At 40.4% G+C, this 16,312-nt stretch overlaps 1 protein-coding gene across 3 annotated transcripts in view; it reads left to right on the forward strand.

The window, feature by feature from the left end:
* The window catches only part of LOC132404727 (gamma-aminobutyric acid receptor subunit beta-1-like), a 289,132-nt gene that overhangs the window by 223,427 nt on the left and 49,393 nt on the right, over window positions 1-16,312 (forward strand). The window contains exons 7-9 of one of the 3 annotated variants that reach the window (XM_059989137.1): window positions 5,752-5,904; window positions 7,860-8,074; window positions 9,770-9,781. In XM_059989137.1, the coding sequence (XP_059845120.1) occupies window positions 5,752-5,904; window positions 7,860-8,074; window positions 9,770-9,781 (380 nt within the window). Of the gene's footprint in view, window positions 1-5,751; window positions 5,905-7,859; window positions 8,108-9,769; window positions 9,782-16,312 lie in introns of all 3 variants that reach the window. The other 2 variants (XM_059989135.1, XM_059989136.1) reach the window with 2 other exon arrangements.

Genomic DNA, 16,312 nt, shown 5'->3' on the forward strand with positions numbered 1-16,312 from the left:
CACTGCAGGGGTTAGTACCACTGCCAAATGTGGAGCAATTTTGTCAGCAGTGCCAGTAGACAGCTGAAGTAGGCATTAGATTCTGTGAACATGAAAATTAGAAATCCAATTCTTGTTAATAAGAAATTAATCCACAATAAACAGACGCTGCCTGCCTTTTGATGATTATTCAATTACTATTGATGTCAATTCAGTGGTGTATGATTTTATAAAATGATTGGGCAAGAGAACAGCATACAAACACCACCCTTCCCCACTGCCACCTCTCATAAGTCCTTCCTCATCATGAAATAGGGGACTGAAAGAATACCTTATTTACTTCCAACTCTGCTGAAAGGCCATTGGCCTGAGGCATTAACCCTGTTTCTCTCTCTTCTCTGATGTTGGCAGATTTATATCCAGTAATTTCACTTTGTTCATCAGCAATTACTTAATTTTGAATTTGTGCACATTCTATCCAAGAGCTGTTAAAAGACATTAGTCTCAGTTGTAAACGTTGGTTAATAGTTGTAGTCGGTCCACTTTAGTAAGAAAAGTCCATTTAAATTTTTCAGATCTCATTTAGAAAAATCTATTAAAAGGTGACATTAGATTTCATTAGATTCCAAAATCAACTTAAAGCTACAGTGATTACAACAAAAGGATAGATGTATGGTTGCTGATTGAGTTTCTCCATAGCTTGAAGTTGATAATTGGAATCTAATGAAATTATTTTTTTGTGTCTGAATTGCTTTGAATTAAATTGGTCACCCATATAATTAGTTGGTGTTCATTAGAATGCAGTGTCAATAAATGAACCCAGTTTGCATGACCATTCTCCAGTTGATTGAATTCTGGCCTTCTAAAGAGAATAAAACTGCATAATCTCAGTCCTTCTCATTGCTTTTAAATGATCTGACAAACTAGGTGAGACTTAAAACTTGGTAAAATCATATGGATGTAAGGCAAAATAAAGGCAATAAAGTTTGTCTCCTCTTTGCACTTGAGGAGGACAGACCATTTGAATGCAACACTATAAGATAAATTAGTAAGGCTTTGCACAATCTTTACTATCAATCTTCCTCTGATCTCTAGAGCCAGGCAATCTCTTAACCTAATGCACGATAACAGTAATATTTGCTCCAATGATTCAGTATATAGAACATAGAACATTTCAGTAGATACTGGCCCTTCAGCCCATCATGGGATGCTGACTCTTCAGACCTACTCCCAGATTAATCTGACCCTTTCCTTCCAACATAGCCCTCTTTTTTTCTTTCATCTATGTGCATATTTAAGAGCCTGTTAAATGTCCCTAATGTATCTGTGCACCATCCTACCACCACCCCAGGCAGCACATTCCATACACCTTCCACTCTTGGTGTAAAAACCTGCCTCTTACAACCCCCTATATTTTCTTCCCTGTGCTTTAAATTTATACCCCTTGCTATTAGCCCTTTTCTACCCTGGGATAAAGTTCCTGGCTGTCTACTCAATCTATGCTTCTTATCATCTTTTACTCTTCTATCCTATCAGCTCTCATCTTCTTCCTCTCCAAAGAGAAAAGCCCTAGTTCAGTCAACCTATTCTCATAAATCAAGCTTTCTAATCCAGGTATCAACCCGATAAATCTCCTCTGCACTATCTCTAAAGCGTTCACACTCTTTCTATAATCATGCAACCAGAACTAAATATAATGTTCCTCATGTGATATCAAGACTGCACATATTTTTTAATTATGCAATTATTGGGATATAATTAAGTTTTCACAAGAATTTTACATTCTTGAAAAAAAATCTCAACTCTGGCAACTTAATTTGAATTCAAAAAGGCCATCAATCCTTCCAATTCCTAAAGAGAAGGTGGAATGGAACAAGGGGAGAGATGTTTCTTAGATGACCTACTGTTCTAATCCTTTCCATATTAAGATACGTGCTTTGACACAAGGAAAGAACATCAATCTGCGTGCATGTTCCAACAACCCAACTTTCACCAGATTGGCAGAGGTCAAGTGGAGACAGGGCACCTGTCGTGCAAATAACACAGAACAGAAATTACTTATGGAACACTGATTGAAGCATTGTTGTCTATCATGGGTCCCTACTATCCCAGCATAGTAAAATTATACTAAAACTGTAAACTAGACTTTTCACATGAATGATGTAGTAATAACCTAGGTCCAGCTAGCCTACTGCCTTGCTTCCAACTGCTGTCCTGGTGAAATATTAGTTAAATTATTATCAGGTCAGATTTTGTGCTTGCAAGCTGGAAACAATATTTAATATAATTAGCTGTTTTTCCAGTTTCATGCTGAATGCCCACAATCCTATTGAACTACCATCTGAGAGCAACTGACAATCCCTTTTCTTATTTTAGACCATAAGACATAGAAGCAGAATTAGGCTATCAGGCCCATCGAGTCTGCTCCACTATTCAATCATGGCTGATCCTTTTTTTTATCTCCTCCTCAGCCTTCTCCCCATAACCTTTGATGCCATGTCCAATCAAGAACCTATCAATACACCAAGCATTAAATACACCAATGACCTGGCCTCCACAGCTGCATGTGGCAACAAACTCCACAAAATCACCACCCTTCAGCTAAAGAAATTTCTCCGCATCTCTGTTTTGAAAGGGCACCCCTCTATCCTGAGGCTGTGCCCTCTCATCCAATACTCACCCACCATGGGGAACATCCTTACCACATCTACTCAGTCTAGACCTTGCAGCATTTGAAAGATTTCAGTGAGATCCCCCCGCCCCCATCCTTCTGAATTCCAGTGAGTACAGACCCAGAGCAATCAAATATTCCTAGTATGATAACCCTTTAATTCCTGGAATAATCCTTGTGAACCTTCTCTGGACCCTCTCCAATGCAAGCATATTTTCTCACCCATTCCCCTAAACTGTCTAAGTCCTTCTCCAGCCTACCTGTTTCCTCAACACTACCTGTTCCTCCATAAATCTTTGTATCATCTGCAAACTTGGCAACAAAGCCATCTATTCTATCATCTATATCATTCATACACAACATAAAAAGAAGTGGTCCCAACACCAGCTCCTGTGGAACAGCACAAATCACTGGCAGCCAACCAGAAAAGGATCCTTTTATTCCCACTCACTGCCTCCTACCAATCAGCAAACTTTCTAACCATGATAGTAACTTCCCTGTAATACCATGGGCTCTCAACTTGGTAAGCAGCATCATGTGTGGCACGTTGTCAAAGGCCGTCTGAAAGTCCAAATATACAACATCCACTGCATCCCTTTTATCTATCCTACTTGTAATCTCATCAGGCAGGATTTTCCCTGAAGGAAACCATGCTGACTTTGTACTCTTGTCCTGTGTCACTAAGTGTCCTCCATCACCTCATCCTTAACAATTGACTCTAACATCTTCCCAACCACTGAGGTCAGGCTAACTGCTCTATAATTTCCTTTCTGCTGCCTTCCTCCTTTCTTAAAGAGTGGAGTGACATATGCAATTTTCCAGTCCCCTGTACCATGCCAGAGTCAAATGATTTCCAAATGTCATTTCTAATGCCACCACAATATCTGACGTTACTTCTTTCAGAACCTTAGGATGCAGTTCATCTGGTCCAGTTGACTTAAGTACCTTTAGATCTTTCAACCTCTTGAGCACTTTCTCTCATGTAATAATAACTGCACCCACTTCTCTTCCTTCATACACTACATCAGGCACACTGCTAGTGTCCTCCACAGTGAAGACTGATGCAACATACTCAGTTAGTTCATCAGCCATCTCCTTGTCCCACATTATTATATCTCCTGCCTTATTTTCTAGTGATTCTATACTCTACTTTCATTTCTCTTTTATTTTTAACATATTCGAAAAACCTTTTACTATCCACTTTGATATCATTTGCTAGCTTGCTTTCATATTTCATCTTTTCCCTTATAATGAATTTTTTATTTTCTCTCTGTAGTTTTTTAAAAACTTCCCAATCCTCTATATTCCCACTAATTTTTGTTTTTTGTTTGATTTCCCTTGTCCCTTCCTAAATGGTACTATCTTACCATTTGAGTATTTCTTCATTTTGGAATGCATGTGTCCTGCACCTCCCTCATTTTTCCCAGAAACGCACACCAATGCTGCCAGCAGCTCCTTCCAATTTACTTTGGTCAACTCCTCTCTAATACCACTGAAATACTGCTGCATCAGACTTTACTTCCCCCCTGTCAAATTTCAAGTTGAACTCAATCATATTGTGATAATTGTTCCTAAGGGTTCTTTAACCTTAAGTTCCCTAATCACCTCCGGTTCATTACATAACACCCAATCCAGTATAGCTGATCCCCTAGTAGGCTCCATGACAGACTGCTCTACAAAGCTCTTTCTTAGGCATTCAACAGACTCACTTCCTTGAGATCCGTCACCAAACTGATTTTCCCAATCAACCTGCGTGTTAAAATCTCCCAAGACTACCATAACATTGCCCTTTTGACTCACCGTTTCTATTTCCTGTTGTAACCTGTGGTCCACTTCCCAGCCACTGTTGGGAGGCCTGTGTATAATTTACTTGTAGCATAGCAAATTATTCTCTCTCGCATGCCCATCAAAGTCCATTTGAACCCAACAGTGCTCATCTGGGTTGAGGGTGGACACAGAAAGATCTGGAGGAAATCGATGTGGGCACAAGGGCAACAGGCAATTTTCATATAAACAGCACCCAGGTCAAGTTAGATCCCAGGACCCTGACGCTGAGGCCGAAGTGCTATCTGTTGTGGCACTGCACCACTTGCTTTGATGCCATTTCCAAAATTCTGCAGATGTTTTATGTGGTTATTGATCTTGTTTCCTTCTCTACATCTGCTGCTGACCTGCTTAATATTTCCAGAATTTTCTGACCTTATTCCTGCAAAACATTTTGTAGATGAGTATTTGAGCAGACCGTGATACCACAGAGGTTTAGAGAGGCCTTTTGAAATCAGCAGATACATAATGCATTGTTTTATTTACAGTAAATTATACAGATTGTAGAATTAGTGAAAATAACTGTTGGAACCAGCACAGCCAATCTTTATGCATTTAAAAAGGCCCATCCTATGAAAAATGGTGAAAGAATGAAAGAGAAAATAGAACAAACTTACATGTCCCTTTTGATTGGACAATGCACATCACATTTAGAACAAACTCTGAAATGAGTTGACACTTGATTGAAGCACTTTGAGAAACCTGCTGGGGCTTGCAGACACAAGAGATGACAGATTCTGGAATCTGTAGCAACAAACAGCCTGCTGGAAGAACTCAGCAGGTCAAGTATTATCAATGGAAGGAAAAGAATAGTTGACACTTGAGGTCAAAAACCTTACATCAGGACTTGAGCGCTTCAAAATAAGTTCCTCCATTGCTAGGGTTTTCACCTTCAGCTGCCTTGTGCATTAGCAGTCACTCTTAGATTAAGGTTTAGAAAGGGATTAAGGATTGTTCTTAATGAGGATGTTATATATTATTCCCACTGGACTGGGAATCCTAAACAAGATGTCATAGCTACTTAGAGCTACTTCATTCAGAACACTGACTTGGTAATAAGTCACATTTTTCCCTTCAAACTGAAAATTTAAATCAGGATAATTTGAAATAGTATGTGGTATTCATAAATTTTGTGAGGCAGAGACAATATGGATAGATGGGAAAGGTAGTACAGTATATCAGTTATGATCTAATTGAATGGTAGAACAAATTTTAAAGCTATCACGTAACACGCAAAAATTGGCATTCACATTTAATTGAATGTTTTTATCTTTTAGGTTCTTATCCAAGACTATCACTGAGTTTTCGGCTTAAAAGAAATATCGGCTACTTCATCCTGCAAACATACATGCCATCGACCTTAATCACAATTTTGTCATGGGTCTCCTTCTGGATCAATTATGATGCTTCTGCTGCAAGAGTTGCACTAGGTATTCATCTACTAGTCAGTAATCTAGATCTGTGCTTGGGATATAAAACATGGGTCTCAGTAATGGAGATGAGAGTATGGAGCATAATTCCTGATAGAATATGAGATGCAAGCCCTGCCGATAAATCTGGATAGTCGGGAACAGCAGAATAGGATAATAGAGGTGTTTATTAATTGCTTGAAAACATTCATTCACAATAACACATCCTCTGTCCCTCGCCCATGCACACCAGCACCTTTCCTGGGGTCTGCTCTAACAGTAATGGGTGTGACAAAGTTTATTAGCACTCACCACCTAAATACAGTTAACACTAATTGATATAAATCACTTGGGTAAAATTAACACATGTAACCCTATGGGGTACTTAGAACAATTAAAGCAGAGCAAATGTGGCTGCTGTGGTTTAAGCAGAATGTGATGAGAAGTGATGAGAATCTCATAAAATAAGCACTAGATTATCATATCTCACAGCACAGCTGTAATGGGGACTCCCTGCCAGGAATTCTCACTTCTGCAGTTCTTTCAGGTCCTGACTGAAAATTCATTCAGATGAAATGTCATTTCCCCCACCCTGCCCCCCACCCCACCAGTTTGATTGTAGTTGGATTAGTTGGATCTTACTGTTGTTGTGAGTGGGGGAGGCTCTGGGCAAGAAGTGTACTGTAAGATGATGAGGACTTCATTTAAAAAGGATCTTGTCTTGTGATGCAGATTAGAATTTTGTCCATTTCCTGCAAAGTTTGTCAATGAAGGACATCATCTTCACCTATCCCCCTCCTATTTTTTTCCAAGTTTATTATCACTGACGTATGTGGTGAAATTTGCTGTTTTGGGACAGAGTACAGTCAAAGGCATAAAAGTTAGAAGTTACTAAATATAAGTAAGTCAATAGTGTGAAGGAGGTATAATAAGGTAGTGTTCATGGCTTCATGAACTGTTGAGGAATCTGATATTGGAGAGAAAAAGCTGTTCCTAAAACATTGACTTTGTCAGGTTCCAATACCTCCTCTGAGTCTTTTCCCTTTGCATCTCTCAGTTTAGTCCATTTCTTCATGCCATATAGAAATTCTCATTATCTAAAAAAATCTCCAACCAAGAATCCAGCTTGCCCTCCCTTCCTGCTTCTGCCTATCACCATTGGAAACAATCTACAGATAGGAAGCTGGCTTCCATGTGTTTACTGATGACTTCCGTTTCCAACTCTTTGAAATCTCTTGTCTATTCACTGCTGCCTCAGTGGTGTCAAACATATTGCTCATCATCCAGCCTTGGGTTCATCACATCATCCAACAATGGGAAGAAATGAGGCTTTGTGTCCTTATCACTGATCCCATCCATCACCGACTTTTTTTTTCTTAGATTGAATCAGTTTGCTCATAACCTGAGCATCCTTTTGGAATCCATCTTGAGTTTCTAATCATATAACTTCTCCATCACAAAGACTGCCTACTTCTGCTATATCTCAGGTCTCTCTGAAACCCTCACTCATTCCTTTGAATGCTCAAGATTTGACTGCTCCAAAACTCTTCCAACTCACCCCAAGAATTTGACCTCATCCAAATCTCTGCTTCAATCCAGCATGTTCTCCTCAGGCGTGATCCCTGAAGTACATCATCCCTTAATTCCCCCATGTCCTCCAATCTGTCCACATATTCAGACCATGGTCTCACAAATCTTATTTTCTCTTCATCTCTTTATTGTCTGGTTTGCCTAGCACTACCAAAAATCCTGTCTCTTCACTTCCTCTTCTTTCTTCAGATCCTATTTAAGACATATTATTGATTAAATTTTTATGATGGTTATGAGGCTTTGATTATGCCTCTGTAAAGCACTTAAGATTTTTTGTGTTAAAGGCACCACATCAACACAAATTCTAATGATTGCATGAAATGCAAGTTCCTTTTTATATGTTATAGATATTTTAATGTCATCTGTTGATTGTTATTATTTTACAGGAATCACAACTGTACTTACCATGACAACTATCAGCACCCACCTCAGGGAAACCCTTCCCAAGATCCCCTACGTTAAGGCCATTGATATTTACTTGATGGGTTGTTTTGTCTTTGTATTCCTGGCTTTATTGGAGTACGCATTTGTTAACTATATATTCTTTGGAAGAGGGCCACAGCTTCAGAAGAAAGCAGCTGAGAAAGACACTCAGACCCAAGTGAAAGGAAGGCTGGGAAACAACAAAGCTCAGGTAAAAAAATGGAACATTTTGGAACTTACTGTGCGAGTGTGTAAAATGAACAAAAATTATCTCAGCTTTACAATATTTCTGGCTTCTTTTCTATCTTAGAGGTTGAGGAATTGTTCATTCCTTCTGATTTCATCTAGAGATGGAGATGAAGGATAACTGAGTTGATAAAAATGTGTAATGTGACTTAATCCTACAAAAAATGTTTCTTTTTAGAAAGCAGAAATATGCTTTTGTACATTAGGCATAATTAATGTGAACCTATCTGTCTGTTTGGGTGAAAAATGGTCCAAGTTGATTACTTCTCTTGGAAATTATGCTTACATTTAACAAAATTCAACATAAAAGGCGATTAGCACATTGGAGGTTTTCATTGGGCATTTATATTACCTCTGTGTAAATCTCAAATTCACTGCCCAAGGCAACTCTAATATTCAGAGATGGGAATTTATCTTCTGAACACAAACTACAGAAAGACATTTATCATCACAAACTGTTTCTGAATTAATAACACTGAAATTCCTAATATTGTGTTCTATATTGTGGCATTATTAATGAGTAGCATAATGATAACAGTTGTAGGAGACTGTTGCAAATCTCTCTACATGTAGTACTAGCAGATTATCCAAGGGTATAAAATGTGTTAGGTGACATATTGTGTGATCAGAATGCAATTTTCTTTTCTTACTGGTGATAACCAGGCTTAAACTGTAGTGTCTATTATGCTTATTTCCTCTTACCAGAACTGTGAAATAAATTGGCAGTTCCTTATTTTGTTATTGATGCTCCATCGATAACTCTCTCTGAGATGTGAAGGCGAGATATCGGTTTTTATTGACTGGAAGAAAGAACAAGCAGTAGTTGACTACCATACTACATCCTGGAGACTGAGGGCCGGGCTCAGGCCTCAATCGCCTTTATACTGGGGTCTGTGGGAGGAGCCACGGTCAGTGGGAGGAGCCACAGGAGCAGTCAGCAGGGGGCGTGTCCAGACAGGTATATGTAGTTCACCACAGTTATGTACATTTTTGGCATGTGGGTATCACTGCCAAAGCTGGCATTAATTAATCACTTCCAATCAATGTTAAACTGAGACGATAATTCAGAAGGAAGTGTTGAGTCAATGCCGTTGCTGTGGACTTGGAAGTCGTACTAATAGGAAAGATGGCAGATTTCTTCCTGATTGGATACTAGTGAACTAAAATATAAAACAAGCTTGTTTTGTGATCAGTACCAATACTGGCACTGACTATGTTTTATTGAAACATTATACAGCACAGCAGGGAGCATTCAGCTCAAAATGTGTCCAAGCTACTCAAATAAAACTACCCAACACTGTTACCGAATCTGTAAAGGTTGTTGCTCAGACTTAGCAGCTTTTTCAGGTTCGTAGGGATAGTTTTGGGTCAGTGAGGGTATTTAGGGGACAGGTTAGGGTTTAGAGACAGGGATGATGAGAGTTTGAGGTTAGGAGCAGTAGATGAAGAGTCAGTGGTAGGGTGGGACTCCAGGTCAAAGTGTTCTGTGGTAGAAGACTATTGATCCCCATGGATAATGTCAGAGCAGCAGGTGCTGGTGCAGAGACCAGTGATCCCTGCGGTCAATGGCCGAGGTTGGCAGGTCCCATGGACGAGGTATGGTGACCCCCAGGATGGCGAGTCCCAGAATCAGAGGTCTGTGTGGGCAACAGGCTGAGGGGGCAGTCACCCACCTCCCCCCAGATCAACGAGGTCTATGTGGGCAGCAGGCACAGGGGTCAGTGACCCACCCTCCCCTCCGTTCAACAAGTCCCAGGGTCAGAAGTCTGTGTAAGTCCAGATTTCGAGGCCCAGAGTTCAAAGTGGCATGATTGCTGAGTCCTGGGGTCGATACCAAATGTTAAAGACCAAATTCAGCAAGTCTAGAAGTTGAGACCTAATGGTCAAAGCCCCTGGGTCGGCACATCCAGAAATCAGGGACCCAATATCTGTGAGTCTGTGTCCAAGCCCGGGACAAAACCCTAGGCCGGTGAGTCCTGTGATTCCATAGTTCAAGGCTCAGAGTTCTAACTTCCATGACTGGCGTGTCCTGGGGTTAATACCAAAGGTCAAAGACCAAACCCCTGCACATGTTGTGATAGTTGTTAACACAAACATCACCTTTCACTGTATGTTTCCATGTGCATGTGATAAACAAATGAATCTGAAGATCTAAAGATCCTTAGCCCTTCAAGTCACGGCTCTTGAAATATAAATGCAAGTACATTTCAAATATGCTGAGGGTTTCTACTTTTACTCCACTTTCATACAGTTCCGAACTCCTAAGATGTGATACATGAAAATTCCCGTCTCCCCTTTAATCCACTATTAATTGCTACAAGTCTGTGCCCCTGCTTTTTGATTTCTCTTTCAAAGGAAGTAGATCCTTCCTATCTATCCTATGTCTCTCAATTCTAATCTTAAATTTATACACTTCAATTAAACCTCTTTTTGGCTTCTGTTGCACCAAAGAAGATATTTGTCTAATCTTTCTTCATTGCTGAACTTTTCCAATACTGGAGACATCTTTGTAAATCTCACTTCACCCTCTCCGGCACAATCAAATATGCTCTCTACTGAGTGAAGTACTCAAGTTTATGGCCTGAATATTATTGTATGCAGAATGGGCTGAAAAATGACAGAATGAATGAGTTTTGGTCTGAGGTGAGGCACTTTTGGAGGACAAACCAAAGTGTCACTTACACAGTGAACTGTGTGGCACTGAGGAGTGTGGTAGATCAGAGGGATCTGAAATATAGTTCTGTAATTCCTTGAAAGTGGTGGCACAGGTAGATGGGGTTATAAAGAGAACTTCTGGCCACTGGACTTCACAAATCAAAGAATGGAGTACAGGAGCTGGTATGCCATGTTGAAGTTGTACAAGACATTGGCGAGGCCCAATTTGGAGTATTGTGTGCAGATCTAGGCATCTACCTACAGGAAAGATCCTGACCTGTTGAGTTCCTCCAGTGTTTTGTGCGTGTTGCTTTGGATTTCCAGCATTTGCAGCCTTTCTCATGTTTAAGATATCAATAAGATAGAAAGAGTGCAGAGAAGATTTACGAGGATATTGCTAGGAATTAAGAACCTAGGTTAAAGGTTGAATAGATTAGAACTTCATTCCCTAGAGCATAATGAAAAATTTAATAGGGGTATACAAAATTATGAGGGCTATAGACAGGGAAACCCACTGTTCCCCTTCTTATGTCAGTAGAAATGGTTCCACCAGGCTTGGTAGCCAAGTCACACATGAAGTCCAGAAGCTGGACTCGGTCATCAAAGGCTATTTGAGATGCACGCCATTGTGAGCAATTAATAGGCAGTGGGGAAAATCTTGAGCTGGAATCCCTAAAGCAGTCCTACGTTGAGTTCAATGCTGACTGGCAAATTCTTCAATGCCACTGGTGCCAAACTGTATCGGCATCTGCTATTCCTTTAGATTCATCAGCTGCATGGAGAAGGGAAGCCTACTGCATGCTCTCCATAGCACTGGCTTGTGTACTTACGTGCAGTGCTGCACCAACAACGTAGACAGCTAGGATGCGATATCCATGGTCAACCCCAACCCACGGAGGGCCTTGATAGATAGGGTAAATGCATGCAGGCTTTTTCCACTGAGACTGGGCGAGACTAGAACTACAAGTAATAGATTAAGGGTGAAAGGTGAAATATTTAAAGGGAACATGATGGGGAATTTCTTTATTCAGAAGGTGGTAAAAGTGCGAATGAGTTTTCCAAAAACAGGTCGACTAAAACTGAAGACAGAATGGGCAATTGGAAGCCAAAGACAGCAGATGAGTGATGTATTAGGAACAAGTAAGCTATAGGGGGAAAAATGGAGGGAAAGCACATGAGAAAGAAATGGAGAAAATTATGGGGTTAAAGATTGCCAAAGAAGCAAGGTAGAAACATTCAGCAAAATGAGACAGGGGCATTTTGCTGTTAAATTTTATAGAGAAAGGTTTGAAATGAGCATCACAAGTATAAAATTCCAGCAGTCATTTTTTTTTTCTTTCTCAGATCAAGCAGCAACATTAATGAGGAAGGTGATTTTAGAGTGTGTGCCAACCAGTGTATATTTCATTTCTATTTAACCCTGACTACTATTTGTCATTTTTAAGAACATCATTCCTGAAGTGACTAAATAGACATTTAAATTTGAATTATCAGGAAGAAAATAACAGCACACCAGTCATATCAATGTTCACAGCATTCTCAAAATAAATAAGTGTACTTTGTTTTCATGTGCAAATATTTTTACCACAGTTATATAATATCTTGAGGAGACGGCACCTGGACTGTAGTGTTCAACTTCGGTACTCACTGTACCTGATAAAGGATATTTAGTGCGTGTCATTGTGGGGGTGCAATGGAAATTCTTCAGACTAGTTCTTTGGATGGAGGTTTTGCCTTTTAAAGAGAATTTGAATAGTTTGGACTGTATTCACTAGAGTTTATGAGAATGAGAGATCTTGCTGAATCTTACAAAATGTTTGGAAGTGTGACTACTAAGATCTCATTTTTCATGCCTTGAACCAAGGGTCCCTAAGGAGAGGGCCATTTAGGACTGAGGTAAAATTTCTTCATTAAGTGGAATTTGCATCTTTGGATTCCCAATGTTGAGATGATCTTGCTGAATGACAAGGCAGCCTCAGGGGTAATACCCATGACCTAACCACCAGTGCTGTAAAAACTAGAAACTGTCCAGTGTGAACTTGAGGTGGACTTTTTCAGATCAGAAGAGTATAGCTACAATTCTACTGTGGCTGCAAGATCAGATCAGAGGCAGATGGCTCACCTCCCTACACTGTTTATAAGGCACCAAATCAGGAAAGTTTTGGAGGATTCAGTACTTGCCTGAATGAGCACAGTCCCAGTGACACTCAAGACTGTCATTACCAACCAGGACTAACCAACCTGATTGATTCTCATGCCTAAACATTTCCTCCACCTCCTGTGCACAGTAACTGTAGTGTGTTATTCGCAAGATGCCCTGTCATCAGCGACTGAGGGAAGTCCAAATGGGCAAGCTCTTTCAGCATCAGGGCAGCAGGCGCATGGGGACACCACCGCCTTAAGGTTCCCCTGCCTTGACAATGTGCTATTGTCAATGCTTTATCCTTGCAGGGCACTAAGGTTGGAATATCTTGTCCAACATCACTGTGAGAGTAGCTTCGCCCAGAAGTTCTGCAGAGGTTCTGGGAGCAGCTCATCACTAGTTTATCAAAGCACCACACACAAAATGCTGGAGGAACTCAGCAGGCCAGGCAGCATCTATGAAAAAGAGTAATCAGTCAACATTTTGGGCCAAGACCCTTCAGTAGGACTGGAGTTGACTGTTAACTCTTTTCCATAGATGCTGCCTGGCCTGCTGATTTCTTCCAGCATTTTGAATGTGTGGGTTGGATTTCCAGCATCTGCAAATTTTCTTGTCTTTGTGCTACTAGTTTATCAAAGGCAGTTATGAATTTTCACTGTTTCCTGATCTCAGCGACAATGTCCCCTGACCCTGAAAATTAATATTTTAAACAACTAGCTTAACAACGAGCTAGTGCAACAGATCAGCAACCACTGTAGAAATGACAGAGGAAAACACTCAGTATGCCGATGGGTTAATGTTTCTCGCTGGGCCTTCATGCAGGGAATCTGAAAAGAAATCCCACTGTTCCAATTCAAGGTTGTGAGCAGCAGCCTCTTGTCACAACCGTGGGCTCTGCCGAGGGGCCTGAGCATCTCGCCGGTGGGCTTGGAACAGGGTCTGCAATCACACTTGTGAGTATGTGCCTTCCAGCCAATTAATGTTTCATTGTGATTGCATTGAACTTGCTTCCTCTCACTTGAGTCTTGTTGAATCTTGAGCATAAGCACAGCTACATCAACACTCCCTGCTTACTTTTGTACTTGTTCCATGAAGGAAGTCTTTCGTTTAGATTGCCACTGTAAAGGAGTGGTATTCCTTTTACATAGAAAACCTACAGCACAATACAGGCCCTTCAGCCCACAAAGTTGTGCCAAACATGTCCTTACCTTAGAAATTACTAGGCTTACCCATAGCCCTCTATTTTTCTAAGCTTCATGTACCTTTCCAAAAGTCTCTTAAAAGACCCTATCGTATCCGCCTCCACCACCGTTACTGGCAGCCCATTCCATGCACTCACCACTCTCTGAGTAAAAAACTTACCCCTGACATCTCCTCTGTATCTACTCCCCAGCACCTTAAATCTATGTCCTCTTGTGGCAACCATTTCAACCCTGGGAAAAAGCCTCTGACTATCCACATGATCAATGCCTCTCATCATCTTATACACCTCTATCAGGTCACCTCTCATCCTCCGTCGCTCCAAGGAGAAAAGGCCAAGTACATTCAACCTATTCTCATAAAGCATGCTCCCCAATCCAAGCAACATCCTTGTAAATCTCCTTTGCACCCTTTCTATGGCTTCCACGTCCTTCCTGTAGTGAGGTGACCAAAACTGAGTACTGTCCTCTAAGAGGGGTCTGACCAGTGTCCTATATAGCTGCAACATTACCTCTTGGCTCCTAATTTCAATTCCACGATTGATGAAGGCCAATACACCATATGCCTTCTTAACCAAAGAGTCAACCTGCGTAGCTGCTTTGAGTGTCCTGTGGACTTGGACCCCAAGATCCCTCTGATCCTCCACACTGCCAAGAATCTTACCATTAATGTTATATTCTGCTATATACTAGATACTATATTCTTTTCTATTAAGTTACTCCATGTGTGTCACAGTGCCGACATTAGCTTTCAGTTTAGGAGTGTTAGTTAACGGCCCTGATGACCTGGCACTTATAATTTATTTTCCCTATAATTCTGCACAGTTCTTATTAAAAGTCAGTGAACCTGCTTCACCTTCTGCACTTAGGCCATAACCCTACATTCCTATTGGCTCTGGCCCCTATCCTGCATGCAGTCTTTTGTGAACCTGGACAAAAGAACATTCCATCTAATAATCCTGAACCATCTAGAAGAAAAGCTGAGAAATAATACTGACCTTGAACAGGACAGGCACATTCTGACTTTTCCCTGAATCCCCAAAGTAGGGAGGAAACCCACCACATCCAAATGAATCCATCAGCCTTCACAGTGATGCCCCTTCAGGATTACAACAGAAGTGTACCAAACAGCTGAGGATTTTGTACCTGTGTCCTTTCACTTCTTGAGGGCTATACTCAACAAAAGTTGCCAGTACAAGGTCAAGGAGCACATTGGATTTAACTAGATTGCTGTTCCATTTACAGCTATTAACTTCATATGAGAAAACCTGCTACCCATTGTAAATTTAGTTTGACCCGAAGTAGTTTCTAACCCAATGGGTTAATAAACCACCACAGTGGATTTCTAGTCTCAATCTTCTTTAGACTCCCTATAAGGTGAAGTTAATTGCTCAGTCATAAATCAACACCAATTATGTTGTTACGTAGTGAAGAAAACAATTTATATACAACACGTTTAGATAAAATATGTTGAGTGACATTACCTTGGGAAGTTTTAAATAATATTTGCGGAAAGTTTTGCTGGCATTCTGCACTGGGACTTTGAGCACGAGGGAACTTTTTTAACAATTGTAATGGAACTTGAAGAATTTCTGTTCTAACCTGAGAAATCAGATGACAGAGAAGACTACGCTCGGACAGAGCAGACATATACTTTGTCAGCGGGTATTCCTATTGTAGGAAAGAGTAAATCTGCAAGCTAGAAAACTAGAAAGTGATGTCCACATGACTTTTCATTGAGCAGAAGTTTAGCCATTTTCTTACAAGCTTTTGTAATTTAAACTGAAAAGACAAGCTGGCACAAATGCCTGAAAGCTTAAAGATGGAATTCCAGGCATAAAAATAGAGAAATTGTGGGTAATTCGAGTGAAGTCCAGAGGGAATCCCTTCTGAAAAATTTTTGGAGACTTATATTAGGAATTAATCACTTCATTAACCATAAGTGGTTTTATAATTAAAAGATGTTAATGATAAAAGAAGAGTGACATTTAGATTTTCAGCACATTTACTGGGCCATTAGTTATCCAAAAGCTATAGCTGCAGTTCCTATACCAAATCCAGCTCATCTCTTTTCCAACACCTGTCAATTCAAAGGAACTATTTTCTTTACTTCTAAGGCAATGAGCCATTGTGGCCTATCCATCCTTTATCAATCATTTGCAGTTTCCCACTC

The sequence above is a fragment of the Hypanus sabinus genome, chromosome 14 (assembly GCF_030144855.1).
Source record: "Hypanus sabinus isolate sHypSab1 chromosome 14, sHypSab1.hap1, whole genome shotgun sequence".
Taxonomy (NCBI): domain Eukaryota; kingdom Metazoa; phylum Chordata; class Chondrichthyes; order Myliobatiformes; family Dasyatidae; genus Hypanus; species Hypanus sabinus.